The 20833-nt window shown below is 36.5% G+C and overlaps 4 protein-coding genes across 8 annotated transcripts; 1 reads left to right on the forward strand and 3 right to left on the reverse strand.

Moving 5' to 3' along the window:
* Positions 1 to 54: 54 nt before the first annotated feature.
* LOC121991913 lies at positions 55 to 3426 on the reverse strand. Its single transcript, XM_042545993.1, has 6 exons — positions 3216 to 3426; positions 1975 to 2090; positions 1540 to 1654; positions 803 to 873; positions 630 to 716; positions 55 to 552 (listed from the first exon to the last, which is right to left on the reverse strand). Exons 2-6 carry the CDS (start codon positions 2074 to 2076, stop codon positions 271 to 273), a joined length of 657 nt encoding a protein of 218 aa, XP_042401927.1. The 5' UTR covers positions 2077 to 2090; positions 3216 to 3426; the 3' UTR covers positions 55 to 270.
* Positions 3427 to 3978: 552 nt separating this feature from the next.
* LOC121991914 (protein S-acyltransferase 18-like) lies at positions 3979 to 14731 on the forward strand. Of its 5 annotated transcripts, XM_042545997.1 has the most exons (13): positions 4158 to 4227; positions 5989 to 6057; positions 6165 to 6243; positions 6408 to 8226; positions 9981 to 12059; positions 12229 to 12342; positions 12439 to 12765; positions 12933 to 13001; positions 13068 to 13139; positions 13226 to 13354; positions 13436 to 13516; positions 13728 to 13892; positions 13972 to 14731. In XM_042545997.1, exons 5-13 carry the CDS (start codon positions 12018 to 12020, stop codon positions 14458 to 14460), a joined length of 1488 nt encoding a protein of 495 aa, XP_042401931.1. In that variant the 5' UTR covers positions 4158 to 4227; positions 5989 to 6057; positions 6165 to 6243; positions 6408 to 8226; positions 9981 to 12017; the 3' UTR covers positions 14461 to 14731. The 5 variants fall into 5 exon arrangements, with proteins under 5 accessions (XP_042401929.1, XP_042401932.1, XP_042401928.1 ...); XM_042545995.1 differs by lacking the exon at positions 5989 to 6057 and having other exon boundaries at positions 3979 to 4227; XM_042545994.1 differs by lacking the exon at positions 5989 to 6057 and having other exon boundaries at positions 3981 to 4227; positions 6165 to 8226; positions 9981 to 10128; positions 11939 to 12059.
* LOC121990741 (transcription factor PHYTOCHROME INTERACTING FACTOR-LIKE 15-like) lies at positions 5347 to 7684 on the reverse strand. The gene is made up of 6 exons (XM_042544820.1): positions 7617 to 7684; positions 6328 to 7501; positions 6136 to 6237; positions 5979 to 6056; positions 5829 to 5894; positions 5347 to 5760 (listed from the first exon to the last, which is right to left on the reverse strand). The coding sequence occupies exons 1-6, from the start codon at positions 7682 to 7684 to the stop codon at positions 5347 to 5349; spliced, it is 1902 nt and encodes a 633-aa protein (XP_042400754.1).
* A 563-nt stretch (positions 14732 to 15294) lies between the features above and the next one.
* Positions 15295 to 20790, reverse strand: LOC121991916 (spermidine synthase 1-like). The gene is made up of 9 exons (XM_042545999.1): positions 20587 to 20790; positions 20029 to 20105; positions 19827 to 19949; positions 17573 to 17677; positions 16488 to 16560; positions 16149 to 16220; positions 15881 to 16076; positions 15659 to 15788; positions 15295 to 15575 (listed from the first exon to the last, which is right to left on the reverse strand). Exons 1-9 carry the CDS (start codon positions 20756 to 20758, stop codon positions 15522 to 15524), a joined length of 1002 nt encoding a protein of 333 aa, XP_042401933.1. The 5' UTR covers positions 20759 to 20790; the 3' UTR covers positions 15295 to 15521.
* Between the last annotated feature and the right edge of the window lie 43 nt (positions 20791 to 20833).

A 20833-nucleotide genomic window follows, 5' to 3' on the forward strand; every position in this document is an offset into this window, starting at 1 on the left:
AAAACGTGCCAACTAAAAAACAAAACGGAGCAAGTGATCTTGCTAAACTCCAAGTTGATGCATGTGATCGTTGTTGGCGGACATGGTAACCGCATAACGTTGGCATAAGCAACCATAACAACAAAACGTCTACAATTCTTGCTATCTTAATGGGAACAATACATGCCTATATTAGCATAATAAAAGTGTTCATATCCTCATGGAGTAAAAATTTAAAGAGATTAAATGCAGATCAATCTAAACCTTTAGATTGAATGCATGTTTTGTTAATCATCGTCCCTTTCTTCTGCCCTTGTTACCTTTTCCTTTCCTATTTCCTTTACCCTTTCCTTTCCCTTTTCCTTTTCCTTTTTTATGGCTCTTCTTGTAATCCAAATCATCCCCGTTTTTGGATGCACTACTACCACTGGGTTTCAACAGATGCTTCACATCCAGAACACCTTTCCTGAAATTACGCTCACTCGTTTTCAGTATCCGCTCCTCCGGCTTCAGCTTCCTATCTTTACTGTCCGTCCTCGATCGATTCCTTGTGAACCGGCCGAGAATCAAGTCCTAAAATCATCGAATATATATAAAATAAAATCCATAGAACAAAAAGAGAATGCGCAAGTGATGGATTAGATGATTACCAGTTCCTGTTGCTTTAGCTCTCTCTTCTTCTGATTTTTCATAGCAGGTTTTGCCACACTCAACGGTGTGCGGTGCTTCTTAACAGGCTATTACATAGACAATCATCAAATCAGATACGTATTCAACAAGTCGATGAGATGACGAGAGGAAGAAAGTCTCAATGCAATCTTGCCTTTCCACCTAAGTCGACAACTTTTCTATTCTCCAGTTGCTTCCGCTCCTTCCATGGCATATTGGATGCACCTAAATGAAGAAGGAAATGATTGGTAGCAAAAACATGATTCTAAGTATAGTTATTAGAATGGTACAATTTATGATTCATATCATATCGAAAAATACAGTTCTTATGTATGAATCAGAAATGGAAAGAACCTAACGTAGTCAATAGTAGTTAAGGTAGTAGACCAAGCAACAAACAAACACTGAGAAGAACAAGTCTTATGAGACATACACAATGATAGTGAGGGTAAAATAGATAGTAACATAAAAATCACATCAAATCAAAGCCAATCTTCCATTAACTGACAATGACTTTTCTATATAAAGAACCTTTGATGAATAAATTTCTTATTGCTAATGTCAATTTAATTCTTTGGGAATTTACTGGAACGATATGATATGAATACTAATATATTGCCATCAATGTAAGATATGAACTTATATACTTTATCATGAATCACATCATCTTAGTCCATCGTGCTATAAAAGTAATATTATATTGTTTTACTATGATATAAAAATGATTCTAAAAAACAATTAGCAATTCGAAATTTCACAAAAAACATTCACAATATGAATCTCAATTTGATAACCTTGTTGATATTTTTTATATGTAATAGATTTAAAAAATTCAGATGCCAACTACTTATTAATGACTTTATAATTCAAATTGTAGCAAAAGCACCATACCCAAGTATTCAATGTCTTTAAATATCTTCCTGATATCAATCTCCTCACTCTCACTGTCCTGGTCGGCAGATTCATTCGTAACTGGCCTACTGTACATATTGGCAAGGTTTCCTGACTGAAAAAGACAAAAAAAAAAAAAAAAGAGTTGATCTAGGCAAAGAGAAACCAACTGAGATGACATAAACAAACATAAATAAAAAAGATGCTGCAGGATCATATATGGGTATGATTCAAAGGATAAGTTCTATCGATAAATGGATGAAATATTAAAACCAAGGAAATTTAGTAGGTTTATAGAAGTAATCAACTAATTATACTTGGATTAATTAATAAAAAAAATCAGAGAACACAATTCCTGTGACCATATAGAAAGATTCACTCACAAAAATAGAATCCACGCCCTTCCAGAATTATGAAGATAGAATCATATCATACCAGGAAATTCCATTTCTCACTAGCAATTGAACCAGAATGAGATTTACGACCATGAGAATTTGAAGGAGCATAAACAACCTCAGTCTCTCTTGATTTGACCATGACTGCTGTTTTCCCTGAACAAGAAAACCAGTGATGAACATAAGTTTATTAGCTATATATATAATCTCTTCATTGACTAAGAAGAATATACAGTTGAGCTATGGATTTCAAATGTTTTGTTGAGCACCACTACATGGTTTCCCAGTCTAGAATATACATAAAAAAGCAACCATTTTTTTAAATACCTACTTAGTGTTTTCAAAACCAAACAGAAGCAGAAGGTTCAACAGATTAACATCTCTATTGGACCAGTTCTTCACTAAAATGGAAAATTTCTAAATTTTGGTTCAACAAGGAATGTCATATAAAAAAAGAAATGAACCTTATTCAGTAAAAAGAAAAAATAAAAAATAAAGAAAATCATTAACCCTAATTTTACTACCCAAGCAATCCATCATGATCTCAGACGCCTATTTCACTGTCAATCCCACCACATTGACTTGCATCTTTCTTTTGAGCTCCAGCTCATGCTCTCGTTCCCTGTTATCTCCCTACTTAATCGTCAGCAATTCCCACTGCTCCCAATCTCTCACTACCTTCCTCAAAACTTCATTGATCATATTGTTTTAATCAAAAAACAAATATTTATCATCAACTTTAAACACGTAGTAAGGCTTCATCCATAAGCTACAACCTTATAAGGCTTCAAGATCAGAATTCACTCAATCAGATGGAATATAGGGGTAGAGATGACGAAATGAATCTCACTAAACCTTCTCCGCGCTCTAACCTACAGGGGTATCAACAATATGCATACAATCACCACTACTCAATCACAATATAATATACATGTTTATCATGCCACAGAAATAAATCCAACAGCCACAGCGGGCCCTGTTTAACACAAACTTCTATCAAACATTGAAAAGAAACAGTGGCATGCATTGCAACAAGAAATAACATTCACCAAGGCAAAAAAAAAGAGTCATGTTCCATCCTACAAAACAAAGAATCCACGCATAAAAAAGTATCCACAGAACGAAAGTTGGCTCGTTCAGTTAATGAAACGAATTATTCTAGAAGAAACGTATCCGCGAGTAGGAAGCAAGATCAACGAGTTAGGTAACGTTCTATACGTACATGCGAGATTCAAGGATTGCAGAAAAGATGGTACAAGAAGTGAGCGTGCAAGAGAGAACCTGCGGATTTCCGTGGCCAAACAGAGAACCCCCAACAGCAGAAAGGGGATGGATCCAATCCGATCTGACGAGCTCACACGCAGCTGTGTGGGAGAAAGGTTCTTCTGGTCGCTGCTCGTTGCAGAAGGGTACGAGATCTCGAGGGAGAAGGATCGACCGAGAGAGAGAGCGGCGGTGGCGCAGGTAACCCTCAAAGAGTTCTGTTCTGGGTATAATGAATCCGGCGGATCGAATTACGCTAAACCGGGAACGGTCTGGTCTGCCCGCTCCTGGTCTATTTCAGCCCAATTCGGGCTCAATCAAGGTTCGAATTCAAGCAATAAATGGATATATGAAATTTGGTGTTAGTCCAAATGTCCAATAAAATTCATTTATTTTCATTTAATAGTAAAAAAGATTAAAAAATATTAAATACTAATAAACTTTTAGTTAGTTAATATTCATTAATAAACTCTATAAATAAATTTAATTATTAAAGTATATAAATTTTAATTATTATTATTTTATTCAAATATATAAAAAATTAATTAATAATTTTATAACTTTAAATTATTTATAATATGTTAAAATTTAAAAATAATATAATTTTCAATATATTACATAAATATTTAACTTAATTTATAATGAAAACTGAGCTCAATAAACAATGGTCTCACTAATGTAAGAAATATGATAAAAAAATTAATAACTTTATCAACCAATGGCGGTTCCGTGCGACCCTGAAGGATATTATGCAATTAAAAATAATATGATAGTGGAAAATGTTAAATTGCTGTGTGATGATATTTTGTCCCAATTCCCCAAGACAAGATTTCTCCTCTGCCTTCCACCGGCGCTCATCCGTTCCTCCCTCCGATCTCCATTGCCCATGAGCGGCTGCAGATAGACGACGCCATTGACCAAGGCACGGGATCTGCGCTTGCATCGTCAGAGGTTCTCTTCCCGGCGACGATCCTCGAAGAAGAATAAGAGAAATCCAAGAATTTTACGGCATTGCTCGGCTTCCTGATCTGTGAGTACACTTCTAATATTCTATGAGAACTATGAAATACCTTCAATAGTCCGGCAAATGGATTGCAATTACTCTAAACAGATATCCTAAATGCTTTTGGTTCTTCATTGCCACCGACGTAAAAAAAAATGTTTTTTGGTTCTTAATTGCGTAGATCAACAAATGAGCACTAAAGAGATTCCTCACTGCATACTTGTACTAGATCTACCACTTCCCGATGCCACTGTGGCGCTTTGCTTGCAGGAACATAGAGAAGAATAGTTTGAACTAGCAACTGCCAATGCTTCAGACTATTTTTCTCAACTATTGAAGCATCATTTACCTCAGCTTAATCTCTGTGAACAACATTTATAGTAATAGTTGAAACATCAACAGAATCATTTTCTAAGCTCTTTATCACCTTATGATCGTGCGCTCTTTAGTGCATAAGCCATTTGGAAAACCGGCTAGCTTTTAAAGCTGTTAGACAGCAATAAATGCTTATTCAAGAAGCAAACAGTAAGTCTTTGTTACAGGAGAAGAAAACTAGGTAAGAACAAAGATAAGCCATCTTTTGTTCAACTGCATAAAAATCAACAAAGACCTCTTGGGATGCACCATGAGAAGCAATATTTTATTGCATAAAGCAACTGTAAGCAAGTTACAATTGCCAGAATAGTAATGCTAAATGCTGCTTGAAACTAGAACTTGTGTGTTTTATGCAGCAACTTTTTCATTTGAGATTCACAAGCAGCATTACTTGCAATTGGCTAACTGGAACCTACTTACCGGTACTTGAAAACCAATAAAATGGTAAACTTTCTCAATGTTAGCTAGTTGTCCAAAAAAATCTTATTTAAAGTATCTATAAAGACTTACTGTCTGAGCTTGAATTCTGCATCTATCTACTTTCAATATAACATGGTATTTGATCACTCTGTACGAATGCTGATCTTCATAAGCTATCTTCGGGTACCAAGTAGCAACATGGGATACAACCAGTGAATCTGGTCATAAGAAATTCAATGACATGATGCTAAGTTTGATGAAAGCTACTAGTAATCAAGAATCAAGAAACTCATCGACTAAAAAATCAAGAATCCGTTTGGATACCAAAACATGCATTTCATCTGCTTCTGTTTATGGGCTTACATTCAAGTTCTGACGCTCATGCTCTTCAGTATCTGCTATAGCAGTTTGTGCATGTACCTCTGGTGCAGAGTCTGTATTCATAGAAGGCCCTGCCAAGGTACTAAATTGAGGAGGTCGTGGCATCAAAACTGGAATCCCTGGCCTTTGGATTCCAAATGATGAAGGATTTTCATGTCTGGGTATCCCATTCAAGCCTGATTGTCTGGAACTTGGAGCGCATGGAAACTGCGGTACATGCATTGGTGGAATTGGGAGCACTGGACAACCCAGGACTAATTCTGTGCTTGTGCTCATTCTTAGGTTTGCTGGTGAGAAATTGGGCAGCGTTGGTGTATGCATGTGTTGCATTGCAGGAGTTAACATCATCGGTGGCATATACAGCCTGCTTCCCGTGGACATGATCTGTTTGATACAATAGATTTTCTAAGTGGCAATGCAAACTTAAAGAACCACTTAAATAATTTTTTTACCTGAATTTGCATCTGAAGTGTTTTGAGATACTCAATGGCCTCTTCAAGCATTGAAGCTTTGTCCACCTTTAAAATAGGATAGATTTGGATGATTTCATATATAATTTGTTTGACATAACAGTTGGCATTGCTACTGTTTACTTCAGTTACCTTGTTACAGTTGGGTATAAGCTCTTGCAGTGCACGCATTTTCTCATTAATCCTGTTCCTCCTCCGCTGGATAAATAAAGTTTATGGAGTCAGATTTCTAGTTATTTCATCAGTTTTTGTGAAAGTATCTAGATTGAAAATACTCTCACATACTCACTCTTTCTGATAAATTGTGAACTTCTGCAGCATGGCTTCTCTTTGTTTGTGCATTGCTTCCGTTTGGTGGTTTCCTTATGTCTGCTGATTTCTCTTGGAGATCCTACAAGTATAGTACCTCAAACAATTTTGGAATGCAAATCCAAAACAACCTTAGTTTGATGATACTTTTGTGATGTTATTTCTGACTTACTTCGCTGTGGCTGAGATACCCAAGCTCTTCTTCATCACATTCCTTTCTCTTTTCACCATGTTTTGGTTCATTCGATGCAGTTCCAGTTATTTTCACTGAACACATATAAGGCAATGCTGCTTCAGGAGCTTCTATGTCATGTCCACACAAGACCATACTTGTTGCCACATTTGAGCTTGGAAGATTATCTGGCATTTTAGTGCAATTCTGAATAGTCTTCCTCAAAGCATCTTCTGTACGAATTTTATTAGACAACTCAACTGAGCCTCCTCCTTGAAGATCTTCCATAGCTGAACCCAATACCAACTTGTGTGGATCTGAGCCAGACTGCCCTGATACCTTGTTAGCATCCTTAGTACTGCTAACACTTTTAATAGGTGTCAATCTGACTGGATTGCTGTTTGGAGGAGGGGAGGCCTTGTCAATTCTTTTCCATCCAACAGCACTTTGATGTGTAACCTTGGCTAGTGCAGCAGGTCTTGCAAAATGGGAGAAGTTCATCAGACCAGATATGGTTGGTTGCTGCAGTTGCTTGGAACTTTTCAATCCCTGATTTTGCAACCTTCTGTCCATCACATCCCTACAATGCAGTTTTTGAGCTACGTCGATAGCACTACCACAGCTATCAACTACAGTCGACTTTGAATTAAGAGCTGAAGCATGATTTTGCTGTGGATGGGTGGCCTTCATTCTGCCCGACGCCCAATTCCATCTAGGTGCTTTAGTAGCATGGCTCCTGTCCGTGTTGTTTGATCTCCTAACTTCTTGACTGAACTTGTCAGATTGACCTGTTGCAGCAATACTACACTTGGGTGCGGAAAGAGGATCCATATCAAATGCTAAGAACTCATTCAAGAACTCAGCACAATAATCATTCTGGGGCTGGAGAGTCTCACTTGTCAAGACTTCCTCGACTGGAAAACTAATCCATGGGACAGTATCATCTTCTTGAGTATTCACTCCCCTGTTCGCAGAATGCTTTGTTGTGCAATAATCATGTCCATCAGATCGCGACTGAGAGAATTTTGGATCTTTTTCCCTGGTCTGTTTTGCTTGAACTGTGCCATAACAGAAGGCAGTGCTAGGAAAGGAGCTCTTTGGAGCCCTACTAGTCTGGCTCTGTATCACAATTTGACCATTCTCCCATAATAGATCAGCAAACTCATTATCAGATCTTTAGCACAAATCCATGAAAAGAGAAGGTAAGATACCATAGTGATCTATTGGGGACACAGCAACAAACAATAAACAAATTAATCTGACATGCAGCTGGACTAAGATGTACTTACATAGCGAACGGGTCAGATGAATCATTTGTCATCCTTGGTTGTATGATTTCTTGCTTATGCCTCAACATCCACGAATGAAGTTCATGGTTGCAACAGAGGTCGCTTTTGAAGTCTCATGAAATTCACTGCTCCAGCACAACTACCAATATCACAAAGGTTCAAGTTAGAAAATTTACAGTTCAGGCTGACATGCATCTAATGAGGTGCTTATGTTCTTCAGACGGGATCTGCAGCAGCACATAAATTGTCCAGCTAAATTCCATCTTTAGTAGAACAGAAAGAAACAACGGGGGAGAACACAAATCTTGCCTCAGCTACGGCTTAAGTTTTCATAGGAATGGCAAGAAGAATGAGTAGACTTGAAGGCATAAAATCAAATGTAAATTCTTGATTCAGCTCCTGAGAAATCAATGAATTGAAAGAGTCAGAAAACAACTCTAGTCATGCAAACATTAGCAGAAGAGAGCAAGAAGAAACCTAAATATCAAGCTCGATTCCTGGACAAATTCCATCAAATGGTCATTTATTCTCTTGCTGGGTTTACAAGTGCTCGGCAGCTAGATCTCTATTAGAAGACCATAACTGGCAGAGCACAAAGGCCCAAAACCAGGTGAAATACCTCTGTTCATCCTTTTTCATTATCTTACATATTTTATTGCTTTCTGGTAATTTAACACGAATATTAAACAAGGTGAAATAAGTCTTCTCATCCTTTTTCATTATCTACGTTTTCTATTGATTTCTGGCAATTTAGCAATGAATAGTACCACAGGTAGTAAACACAATTGCTAATGCTATTCTTTAGCCTGGAAATTTTACTTGTAACGAGAGGAATCTAAGACAGAAGATGAGACCAACTATTACCTTAATGTATTAGAAGCAGTGGACAATGAGTTATTGAACGCCCTAGGTTATTTTTCTAAGTTTTAGGAAGATATAAAACTTTGAAAATGCTTACTGCATTTCCGAGTCTCTGGCCATGCTCGACTGATCTCGTAGCTTTTCACAACAAAGGACTAGTAACCTCGTTAACCAGGAGAGTAGAGACAGACGCAATTGACGTGTCTAATGTGGATGACCTATTGACTCCTAATGAGTGCGATGGGTCCGAGTCCCAATAATATTCCTTAGGGCTGCGAATATAAGTTAAAACTGCTAACCAAGCTGAATCAAATTCATTGATTTATTGGTTTGTTGTTATTTGTAAAATAGAAGAAGTTACTGGTTTCAATTTGAAATTCCTTCAAAACCATTACAATCGGATTGAGAGAGACGTTGTGCGTTTGTCAGTAAAAGAAAACTTAGTGTGATAATAATAAAGGAGAGAATTCACATTTCATCAAATAATACCAATGAGATCATGACACTGTGATAATACTACTGTTTATTTATCATTTGGTACTGAGAATTTATGTTAAGTATATTGCTTGTGAAATCATGTGTTTGCTTGTGCTTATTAGACTACCTGTTGTTCATTAGATATTAGAAAGAGATATTAAAAATTACAATTAAATCATAATATTGACTTCTAGAGTTTGTTTATTTTGTGGCGATTGGGTCGATTTGAAGGATATGAACTTTCTACAAATTGAATCATGCCCACCTCTAATATTGCCTGGGTAACTCTAGAATAGTAAACTTAATCCAACCAAACCCACATCATCTGATTAGGTCTGAGCCTTGAGAGAGTGAATTTGATTGATTGTTCTAGGAGTCTTACTTAAGATGCTAACATAGGCTTAGGGTGCAATTAGGGCTGTGGTAACATGGAAAAAACATGAAAAAAAAAAGAAGATAAGATAAAACAACACCAAGAGGAAATATATAGTGTACATAGGTTGGCAAGTTTGCCTATGTTCATGGGAAAGAGTATTTTGTCCCTATTTTAGGGTTTTACTTTGCAAACTAGGTAAACTTATTCATTTAGGCTTGTGTCTGTTCAAATTAATTTGTTTTAAGCCCAATTGTGAAACGGTTTCAGTTTACCTTCAATTTTATTGTATTAGTTTCTGAATCCTTTCTAAGGAAATACTCTCAACTCTTTCTACTATAGTGTAGCCCAGTCAGTGCCTCAGAAGTCACTCTCCTCTGCGATCCTTCCCAGGAGACTCGAGGCTTGTCTGTACATTGTATGTTTGAAGAAAAATATTGTGCAGAAATGGACATAGAACACAAAGCCATCTTCTGCATAACGTGATAAGATTAACTGCTCCATGGCCGATCATGGCACCCTTGTGGGCCTTCTCGAGCATTTCATTAGTCATTGGCTTATTTGCAGTAACTTCCGAATGATGTTCGAATGTTTAAATATTTTTTGCACTTATTGAGTGTGGCAAGGTAACAACTGGACCGCTTCTGTTCCAGCATGCAGGAATGGGTGTCACGTGAACCTCACGAGGTGTCACGTTCTGAAGCTGCTACGTCAGCGATGGTTTTTTGGGATGCGGGGCAGATAACCAACAGTTTCTGCTGAGATGGGATGGATTCGTTGTTGCTGGGGCCCAGACAAAAGGTACCTGTAGTGGCATGAGTCACTCACTGCAGTAGTTTTATTTATTTATATGCCGATTAATTATGAGAGCCATCGGTTCAATTTTATAAAAAACAAAAAATCAGATAAATTGAAAAGTGTTTATAGAAAAGAAAATTAATTTTATGAACCGTTTATTGAAAAGAAAATTATCGTTAATTCATCTATTGGCTATCAAATAAATTTAAAAAATGATAAGAGGTCCATTCACAGTCGGGTTTTTTTAAATTAATATCGAGTAAATGACCTTGTTTAAAATTGATTCCAGATGTTCTCGTTTTTGCCACTTAGGTTATGCAACTTATAGCTTGTATAACTTTTGGCGTTCATACAACTTGAAGGTAAATTTTACTTTTTATTTTCTCTAATTGTCATGAAAAGAAAAGGTACGGTGGATGAAGATATAGTTTTTTTTGTTCATGAAGATATAGATAATGCATTGTAAAATTTGTGTGATGCATGATAATTGCTCTTCACTTTTCTTTCTCACGTGTAATGCTTATATTTAGGTAGAGTTTGGTGGAGAGGATTTTGCATTGTAGATGCATCGAATTTTAAATTTTAAAGGATGATTTGGGGGTTGACAATTTATGTTGTGTTATGCTAATTTAAGGAAGGAAAATAAGTGGGTTTAGTCATTTATCGCAATATGGTTGTTATTTTGTGCCATCTATTTAATTTATATACTCAAATTGTATTAATTTAGATCTTGTCTTTATTGTAGTAAAAAATAAAATTGTCACTTTAGTAGTCCGGTAGTCTCACACACTTAAGGGGATAAATTATGGGGTATTTATCTTAGTCCGACAGTCCTTTGGGAGACAAACGTCTAGTGAAATTGTTACCCAGTTGAGAGAGAAAAGAGAAAAAATAATGATAATGAAAATTTTAAATTAGTTAATTTAGTGTACAATAAAAAATAAATATTTAAATTTAATAAAATAGATGATTTATTGTAAATGTTAAAATATTATAGAAAAATTGAGATGGATCCTCTTATAGTTGTTGTGCGATTGGATTATGTTTAATATTTAAAATCTATTTATTAGTTTATTCTCTAATCCAATATGTGATATTGGTCGCAATCGCTAATAATTTTAATATCTTAACAATAGCAATCAGGGCTGTGCAAAAAAATCGGTAAACCAAAAATCAAATCGGAACCGGTAACTTACCGGTTTCAATTTACCGGTTAACCGGTTAATCAATTTTAATCGGTTCCAGTTAATCGATTTTTACCGGTTGATTTCCGGTTTTGGACTTTTTTTACCGGTTTAACCGGTAAACCGGTAAAATTAGGAACCGATCGATTTTTTTTGGAGAATTTTTAGTTGGGCCTTTAGTTAATTAGTTTCTAAAAAAAAAAAACTCAATAACCCACTTCACTAAGTACACTTATCCAAGTCCAATAATTTTTACCGGTTCTCGGTTGGAATCGATTAACCAACCGAAGTCGGTTCAATCGGAATTGATAGAACCAGTAAGATATCGGTCAGTTAACCGGTTTTAAATAAACTAGAGTAAATCAGAAATAATCAAAACCGATAAATCGGTTAACCAACCGGTTAAACATGCCTAATAGCAACGCATATGCTAGAGAATTATTAGAACAAAAAAATCAAAATTTGTGAAAGAAAATATTATCCATTACATAAGTACCGCTAAATGTTTTCCTAATGGGCTGACGCATACGGCCCATTTCGAGTTGAGATAACGTTACACAGCAGGCGAGATCCTTTTTCGAATTTGAAATCCCTAACTGAATCGAACGTTGCTACTCTTCAACCTCGAGATAAAACCAATCTGCGAAAAAAATCTCATCTGAGATCGGAAGAACTGACCGGATCAAAAGGCGCAGGTGAAGCAGCAGCATGAGGCGCCATGGATGGCAGCTTCCTCTCCATCTCTTTCAGGTCGGTCTCTTTCTCCCATGGCACTGAAATCTTATAACTTTTTTCTGTTTTTTTTTTGGGGGGTTCGAAGTGACCGAGTGATTCGCAAAGTAAATAGGAATTGTGAAAAAAATCGTTTTTTTTTTCGCCCCAATTCAGCATTTGATTTCTCGTTCAATGTTGGCTGCAGTTCGTGGGGATGACGGTGTTTGCTTTCCTTGTGATCTCCTTCTATGTTTTCCTCGGGCCTTTCCTCGGGAACAGAATCCTCAAGAACACGATCTTGACGCTCTTCTCCTTCACGGTGAGAAAAAAAAGTCCGCTATTTATCGCCCTGCGTTCTTCTTGAATCAGTTTCAAGAACGATTAGTTTGATTCAGCTCTTTTTATTTCTTTTTAGGCATTTTCAGTAGCAGTCCTGTACATGAGGTGCACCGCCACTGATCCATCCGACAAGACTAGTGTTAAGAAAAGGAAGCGGGCCAAATCCGGCGGCTTGCCGAAGCTGAACTACAAGTTCATCTTGTGGCAGGTGGTGGTGAGGTTCTTTAAGAGGGTGGAGAGCAAGATCCTCAGGTGCTGCATCAGGAGGAAGTATATGGATCCGTGGCATGGCAGCATTCAGATGGAGCCTCTACTGTCTTTTCCCCTTGTTTTCCTCGATGACGCCACATCAGCCGATCGGAAAGATGACGACATCACCTTCTGCACTCTCTGTGATTTTGAGGTTGAATAACAAGAGTTTCTTTGTCTTTTCTTTTTTTGATTCAAGGATGGAAATGAAAAAATGAGAAAGCTGAGCTTGAAATCTTTCTATGAATTCAACTTTACATCTTCTCTCATTGGTACAGATTTGATATTTCTGATCCAATGGCAATGTTTTCAATTGTGCAGGTAAAGAAACACAGCAAGCATTGCCGGAGTTGCGATAGGTGTGTCGACGGATTCGATCATCATTGTAGGGTAAGGAATCTTACATTGCTCTACCGAGACATTCCAAATAGCTACATCAAAGTTTCTTGGTTGCAGTGGTTAAACAACTGCATTGGGAGGAAGAATTACACCACCTTCATCCTTCTTATGGTTCTCACATTGTTGATGGTTTGTGATCATAAATTGTACATTATCAACTTGCATCTTATGCAATCTTTCACTATGAACTAAGAAAACCCACTGTTAAGCTGCAGCTTATCGTTGAAGGCGGATCGGCAATTATAATCTTCATTCGCTGCTTCACAAGTGGCAAAACATTAGCTCATGAAGCAAAAGAGATACTCCATGCTGAGATTCCCAAAGGAGTTTTTGTAGCAATATCAGTTAGTCCTACTATATAGAAACTGTTTCAATCTGCACAAAAGTGGCTGTCTTTTGACTCTGAACTCATATGCATGCTGCAGATATTTTTGGCATTGCTGACAACATATAGCACTGCAGCACTGGGCCAGCTCTTTTTGTTCCATGTAGTTCTCATCAGAAAGGTAATTTTCGATCTAAAACTATATAAGGTCTCCTTTTCCATGATTGAGTCAGCAATACTCCAAACTTTGTAGGCTATATGATAAACAAACAGTTCTTATCTAAAAGGAAAGGAGCAAATCCAAACATTAGTCAGAGATAACAATTGAAGCTAAAGGATAAGCCAACTTCTGGTTTAAGCAGCATTTGATATTTGTTTTTTGATGGCTGCAGGGAATGAGAACTTATGACTATATTCTGGCAATGAGAGAAGAGAGTCAATCCGTCGACCCGTTTGATGAGTTGTATTCATCTTCGGATGATAGTGAGGATGACCTCGACTCACCCGAAAGACCCACTCTGTTCTCCAGGATATGTAGAAAACTTGAAAACAGTCAAGTAAGATTCATTAACTGAGTTTGTTTACAGCGATCACACTGCATTAATATGACTTAGGATGTTTCATGCACTATTTCAGAGTTCTCAAAGATTATCAATAAGGATTGAAAAAGACTCAAGTTCCTCGACTCCGAACAGCAAGGTAGAATTCCAAATCGACCCTTGGAAACTCATCAGGATGAGCAAAGAGAAGACAATGATAGCGGCAGAGAGAGCAAGGGAGAAAATGAGGCAGAAATTGACACCCAAAGTAACCGGACTATCGATATCACCACTGAAGCCACTACCATCAGAGATGAGACATGGACCCTTAACAAACCAGGAAGTGAAGAGAGTCGTCGTTAAAGATCACATGGCAGTTAACTCGAGGGCTTGGTTTCCAAATTCACCAAATGGTCATTTGTCTAGTCCCAGAAGAAGGTTCTCAGGGTCTCCATCTCCGAGACCGCAAATGTACAGAAACAGCTTCGACCCAAAGTTGACAGAGATTTCAAGGGAACTTGAGACTTATATCTCCAAGCAAGTGCTATCCTCGGTTCTAAAACAAGAAACGTCTTCGCCATCATAGTTTAATAGAGATCATACTTTAGCATGCTTCCATTTTGCTCGCTGCTGCACTCTCTTGAATCTGTTTTTCTCATCCTTTGAGAAACGCTTGACTATTAAGAAATTTCAATAGATTTGTTTTACCTGTGAAGAGTGTTATAGATCGTAGCTAAGTGGCCTCCAGAAACCCATCTTAGATTTGTAATCCAATTACTCAGATATTGCAACATATGAATTGTGTAATTCTTTCTATCACTGATGATATATTAGGCTCTATTTTTTTGTTTTCTACATGCTTCCCATAATGTTTTATGCCATATTAATGGATGAATGTTAAATATGGATTGATGAATGAAATGTGAAACTTCGTGCATTTTTCTCTTTGCAAATGAAATTGATTGATAGGTTAATAATTAGTAAGATTTGTATTTAATCATTATGAGATTTAGAAATTAAGTGAGACAACTAGCTTGCATGGCATTTTATAAAGGGCTCCAATTTGATTCAGGATATTAAATAATGTGAATTCAAATTTTTCTCTTGATTTTTTATCATATTATAATGTTACAACTCGATTTCACATAAGAAATTGTGAGCTAATAAAGAAACTTATATGTTTAGATTAGTTTAGTGAGCTACTAATTAACTTGCTTGAGCACTTTAGATTGTTGGATTCCTAAATTAATATAATAATTCTCTTAAATAGGTCATGACAATTGAGTGACAAATGTAACCATCATTGGCTTCATATCACCTCAGCAGCCCCTTCGGGACCGTCTCACTCTTCCAATAAATTACAGGAGATATTTGTCCTACCGTAACGGCTCTTTATATAGAGCCGATTAATGATATCATATGTTATAATGATATAAGACATTAATAGATTGATAACTTGTTTGAAACAAAAATCAAAGAGAAAACAGTCAATAGAGCACAGGGAGGAATTTGATAAACGTGAGCATGCCACTTCCTAGATAACACTGGAATGCCAAAAACTCCCATGCGCATGCTCAAACAACTATAGTGACAGGAATAGAAGGTTTAATTGTCACATCGCATCAGAAATCTCTTGTTTAGTTTGTCTTAATTGAACATCCTCTTCGCAAAAGAAGGCAAGCAAAAAGCAGCAGAATGAATCTGAGGAAAAGGATATCATAGACAAGTAAGAAGATGAAAAACTTGAAAAAAAAAAAGAAACTACTTGCTAGATCGAGAAGTACCTCTGAGTTGTAGAACTTTAGCGGTCCCACAGATTTGTGAGAATGATCATCCTCATTTATGTGGTATACAGGGTGTCGGAAATCAACTGCTGGCCCTTCGGTTGAGCAGATCACGAAGCCAATCACTCCGCTGAATTGAGAATACATCGATTTAGCCATTTCAGCATATGAAAGAAAGGAAAAGAGGATATTGCCTGAAAGAAAAGAGATTGAGATTTGTGCCTTGGATATGTAGGCACTGAAGTCCAAGCATAATTGACAGAGCCCTTGAAAATCTGGCGACAATTTGAGACTATATCTTCGATGATGTGCATATGAAGCCATATGCTCTCGGCCTGAGTACACACGACTCCACCAGGACGGAGAGCTTTAGCAATTGATCGAAAGAAAGGTTTCTCAAAAAGCTCTTGTGCTGGACCTGAGCAAGCAGAGAGACAAGTTATAAGCTAGTTCCAAAGCAAGTGTTAAGTAGGGGGAGAAGATAGCTTACCTATCGGGTCAGAAGAATCAACAATGATTGCATCATAAGTTCCTTCGGAAGCATTTCTTAAAAACTCAACACCTGTGTTTTAAACAAAAAAAAGGGTAATAAGACTTGATAACAAATCGATATGGTTAAATCGATACCAACTTTTCTAGCATATATTTGTATCAATATCCAGGGATAAGTTTCGATGCAATGACAATAATAATTTCAAATTAAACTATTGGAATGTATTTCAAATAACCACTCATAAAGACTAGGCAAAATGGAACTGATGGTATCATTTTTTGATGACCAACGTCAACAGAGTAGCATAACCAGATGCAAGAACAATGAGTTGCTTACCATCACCAACATAAAGATTCACACGAGGATCTTCATATCCAATAGCCATTTTGGGAAAGAACTCCTTGGAAACCTATTCAACAAATAGTGAGGATAAAATGAAAGGGTGTTTAGCAACAATGCATCCATAAGCAAATCATTGCATACAAAAGATTCATGAATTTTGTGTGTAAGAGGATGACTTCTGATAATTTTTTCATGTCAAGGAAACATAATGATATCTGGTATTAAAGATGGTCATCATATTTGAGCCACAAATTTGAGAGGGAAGAGCACTAGTTAGCAAAGAAAGTTTAATTAATGGAAAATACGCATATGATGATCAAAATCAATATGTTTTCTGGAAATCACCTTGATCTATAACAGCATTTGTTTCAACTTTAGATAGTTAAGTTGACAGAAGGTGAACATATAGTACAACAAGTTGGAGCAAGGTTTCTTTTAACTTTTATCAACTAAGGAAGTATATGAATCATATCTGACAGTGATTAGGTGTAAAATGCATAGTTACAATGTTGCTTGATATCTTATAATGGAAGTTAAGCCAAACAAAATTCATAGAAAGCTTGAACTTTGTAAAGAAAATAAATAAGTGGTCAAAAATATAAGGAATCACCCAGTGATCTGATGATGCAGTTCAAGAATAATATAATAAAAGAGACACGGTATAACTTTTTTCAAAAGCATCAAATGATCGAGTAAAGAGGTAAAAGTAAAGCTGTATTAGTATCAGAAAACATTAATGTTCAGCACTTAGGTTATGTCAGAAACATCCTCACTGATTATTGTGTGTATTAACTGAATAAGCCATCAATAAAATTCATAGATCTTGAGAATTCTAATGTGGTGACTGGAAAACCATTTCATGTGATATATATATATATATATATATATATATATATATATATATATATAGGCAAGTTGATACCCTCTTAACTTCTGACAAATATAAAACTAATACCCCACAATTTGAAAAATTAGAGGCTGAAACATTGGACTGTTGCAGTTGCTGGTCAATTCAAGGAACTAACATGACATTGGAAACGATATTAATTTATGCTTTGCCAAACAAGGTAACTACTCACATCAATAACCATTTTATCAATTTCACATATATCAATTTGCTCCACTGAAGAATAACGTGATACTTCTCGCAGGACACCACCATCACCGCCTCCAACAACTAGAACCTGTAATAATAGAACCATAAACTACAAATGAGTGTGCCTCACGTATATGCATACACTGCTAAAGCATTATAACTGGTAATCGATTTCTTAGAAGAAGAAAAAGGTGAAGAAAAAACAGAATAGTGCATTCCGACACTCAACTCATATACTTTAAAATGTTAAAACATGATGGATATTATGGATTTTTTCTAATCAAACTGCTTCATCAACGGAAAAAAAAAAATTAAATCCATTTTCTAAAAGGGTAATAACATAATACAATGGGATGTTTGGATAGGTCCTCCCCTGTCAGTAATCTCTTTGTATGACAATACTTCGAACAACACTAGTGCGTAGCTAGATGAGGATGCAACATTGTTGTATTTGAAATTCATGCTGTGATCAGCAAACTGATTATCTATCTCGATCAGATATGAATAGTAAACTTTGTGAGGGTGGAGAAGATTTGTTTCCATAAAAAGTAAATAAATAGATATAAGCCACGTACACATTATGCACAATCAATTTCAACCTACTCTAAAGTGACTGGAGAGAATTCGCGCTTACTGAAAGATTAAAGAGAAACATGAAAAAAATTGCTACCTACTGACCATAAAAAGGATGTCATCTAGAAGATCCTTGATCATGTCTAAGTGGAGGAAAAATAATGGAGATAAGGCTTGAAAAAATGTGAAAGAAAGTAATGGGCAAGACGAATATCTAATATAATCAACTATATCCAGATGAATGATTTTTAATATTCCAATACAAACAAGATGCACATATGAGAAACTTGCTATCTGCCACCCGCTAGGAGTTGTGAGGTAGATGAAGAGTAAGCATCTTAGGCAAATGAAAAAAATAAATGGAAATTTAAGGTTTAAAGGGTGAACGGAACATAATAAATGAATGCAACCTATGATACCTAACCATGTACAGGATGAATGTGAATGGAAATGCTCGTGTTCATATATGGTTGAAAACATCACTGGGCAACCTTTAGAATCTAATTTCCAACACCTCAAAATTTGTTCAATTTAGTGTCTTCTAGAGCTGGGACAAATAAGGCTTGATGACAACGATGTTGATAATAATGTTGATGATGATTGGTGTCATCTAGAGGCTGTGATCAAACTGATTATATGTATTGTAAGCACTTCAGCATAGGCTTTCAGGATATTTCAACTTCTCATGCCCAATAAAAGAATTTTGGATAGTTCAAAGGCAAAGCATCATTTTCTACATCACAGAATAATCCATACATGTTTAAGTAATGGAAAACAAACAATATCTTTTACATATCCACCTAGTTTATTGATTTTTTCAAAATGATCAAACGGAAAATTTCTTTGTACACAACAGAAAAATTTATCCATGAAGACCTATATAATTATTGGGTTTCTATCAATGAGCAAAAAAAAGTACAACTTAAGTAATGAATTAATAAGAAGAATAAAAAATATAGAAAAAGAAAAATATCTCTTATAAATTGATCTTGGTTGTTCAATCATTTGATAACCAGAGTCATTCTTTGTTAAATGATCACTATGAGTCGGACTCAATAGAATTTGATCAATCCTTTTTTTTCTTTTTCGGTCATAAAGGTGGAGAACGAAACCAAGAATTCTCTTTCTTCATCATCAACCAAATCATTATTCGTGACCTAGGATTCTATTTTCTCATCAATTCAATCACCGTTCACCCCTTTTCTTTTTCTTATCAATGAATATATCTCTTTATTTGTATGACTTGGATGTCTCATATTTATCAAAAAAGCTATTCGATTGATGGGATTTTGTATGATACTTCTGAGATCGATGAGACCCCATAAGCAGAACCATCAACCAATAGCATGTTGCCACCGGAAGTAAGAAGGAAGTTTGAGCTTGATGCAAATGGCTAAAATTTCTTCTACTTTATATAATTATCAATTAGATAGAAAGTTATTCATCATCATGCAGTATATAAATAGACAAGAGTCAAGTTGTCAGGTAAACTTAATATGGTAATGTCAGTAAAAGCAAAAAAAAACAGTCAAACGGTACTTTAAGCCGTCCAAAGAGTCAGTTTTAACTTATTTGCTAGGCACGTCATTGAAAAAAAAAACAGTAATCTCACGGTTTTGAGGTATTGCATGAAATAACATGAAACATTTGATAAGAAAGCCCACCTTTTTAGGGTTTGGAATAGAGCAAAGAGGAAGATGAGTAATCATTTCTTGGTAAGCACACTCATCCCTCTCTGTACATTGAATGACTCCATCCAAGACAAGAACTTTGCCATACGTGGAGGACTGGAAAAAAATAAAACAGTGATGGTATCACAAGAATTGAACTTCTATCATAATTTTAGTTTTTAGTCTCATAAATTACCTGAAATACCATCACGTCTTGGTAATCAGACTTCCCCTGAAACAGCACCTTTTCCACTTTCAAGGAATGAGCTTCTCCTGTCAACAGAATCGAGAATGAAAACAGAACTTATAGGAATCATGCACATCACATATAAATGCAGCACTTTAGTAGGCCTCGCTGGGACACGTTTGTATTAATCCAGATAAAAAAAATTTAGAAAAAAAGGAAGAACATGGTAAAAAAAAAACCAATCTTGATAAAGGTAGAAACTTTCAGAGGCACGTAAAAAGAGTGAAGGAAACTCGCAAAATATATCGATATCATGATTGTTCCCGTCTATTTGCACACAGTCTCCATGGCCTTTTATCAAGTGAACCATATAACAAAAACTAGGCCTTGTCGATTAAACCCTTCCAGAAACACCACCGCAAGAATTCGATCGCTGAAACAAAACCCGAAGCAGCGGAGATCAAACGGATTACAGATAAACGTAAAGACCAGAACAGGAAACGGAAATCCATTCGGAATAGCACAATCTCCCGGAAGAAGGGAGAATTAGAAGGCTGTTAATCAAACCTGGCCACATGGGGCTAATCTCGAAGAACCACCCGGGCATGATGGCCGAGAGGCCGTCCTTCGCCGAACCCAAGGATCCGTTGGTGCTCGCCGTGCCGGAAGCGTCCTCCTTCTCCCCCGCCCCGCTTGCCACCTTCTCGTGGGCCGCTCCGGCGCCGCCTTCCGCTTTCATGTCTCTCCTTCGGCGAGATGCTTCTATTTTTTATGCTTAAGTTGGCTTGCGATTTGTTATACTTATACACAATTC

Source organism: Zingiber officinale, chromosome 6B (genome assembly GCF_018446385.1).
Source record: "Zingiber officinale cultivar Zhangliang chromosome 6B, Zo_v1.1, whole genome shotgun sequence".
In the NCBI taxonomy this organism is placed as follows: Eukaryota; Viridiplantae; Streptophyta; class Magnoliopsida; order Zingiberales; family Zingiberaceae; genus Zingiber; species Zingiber officinale.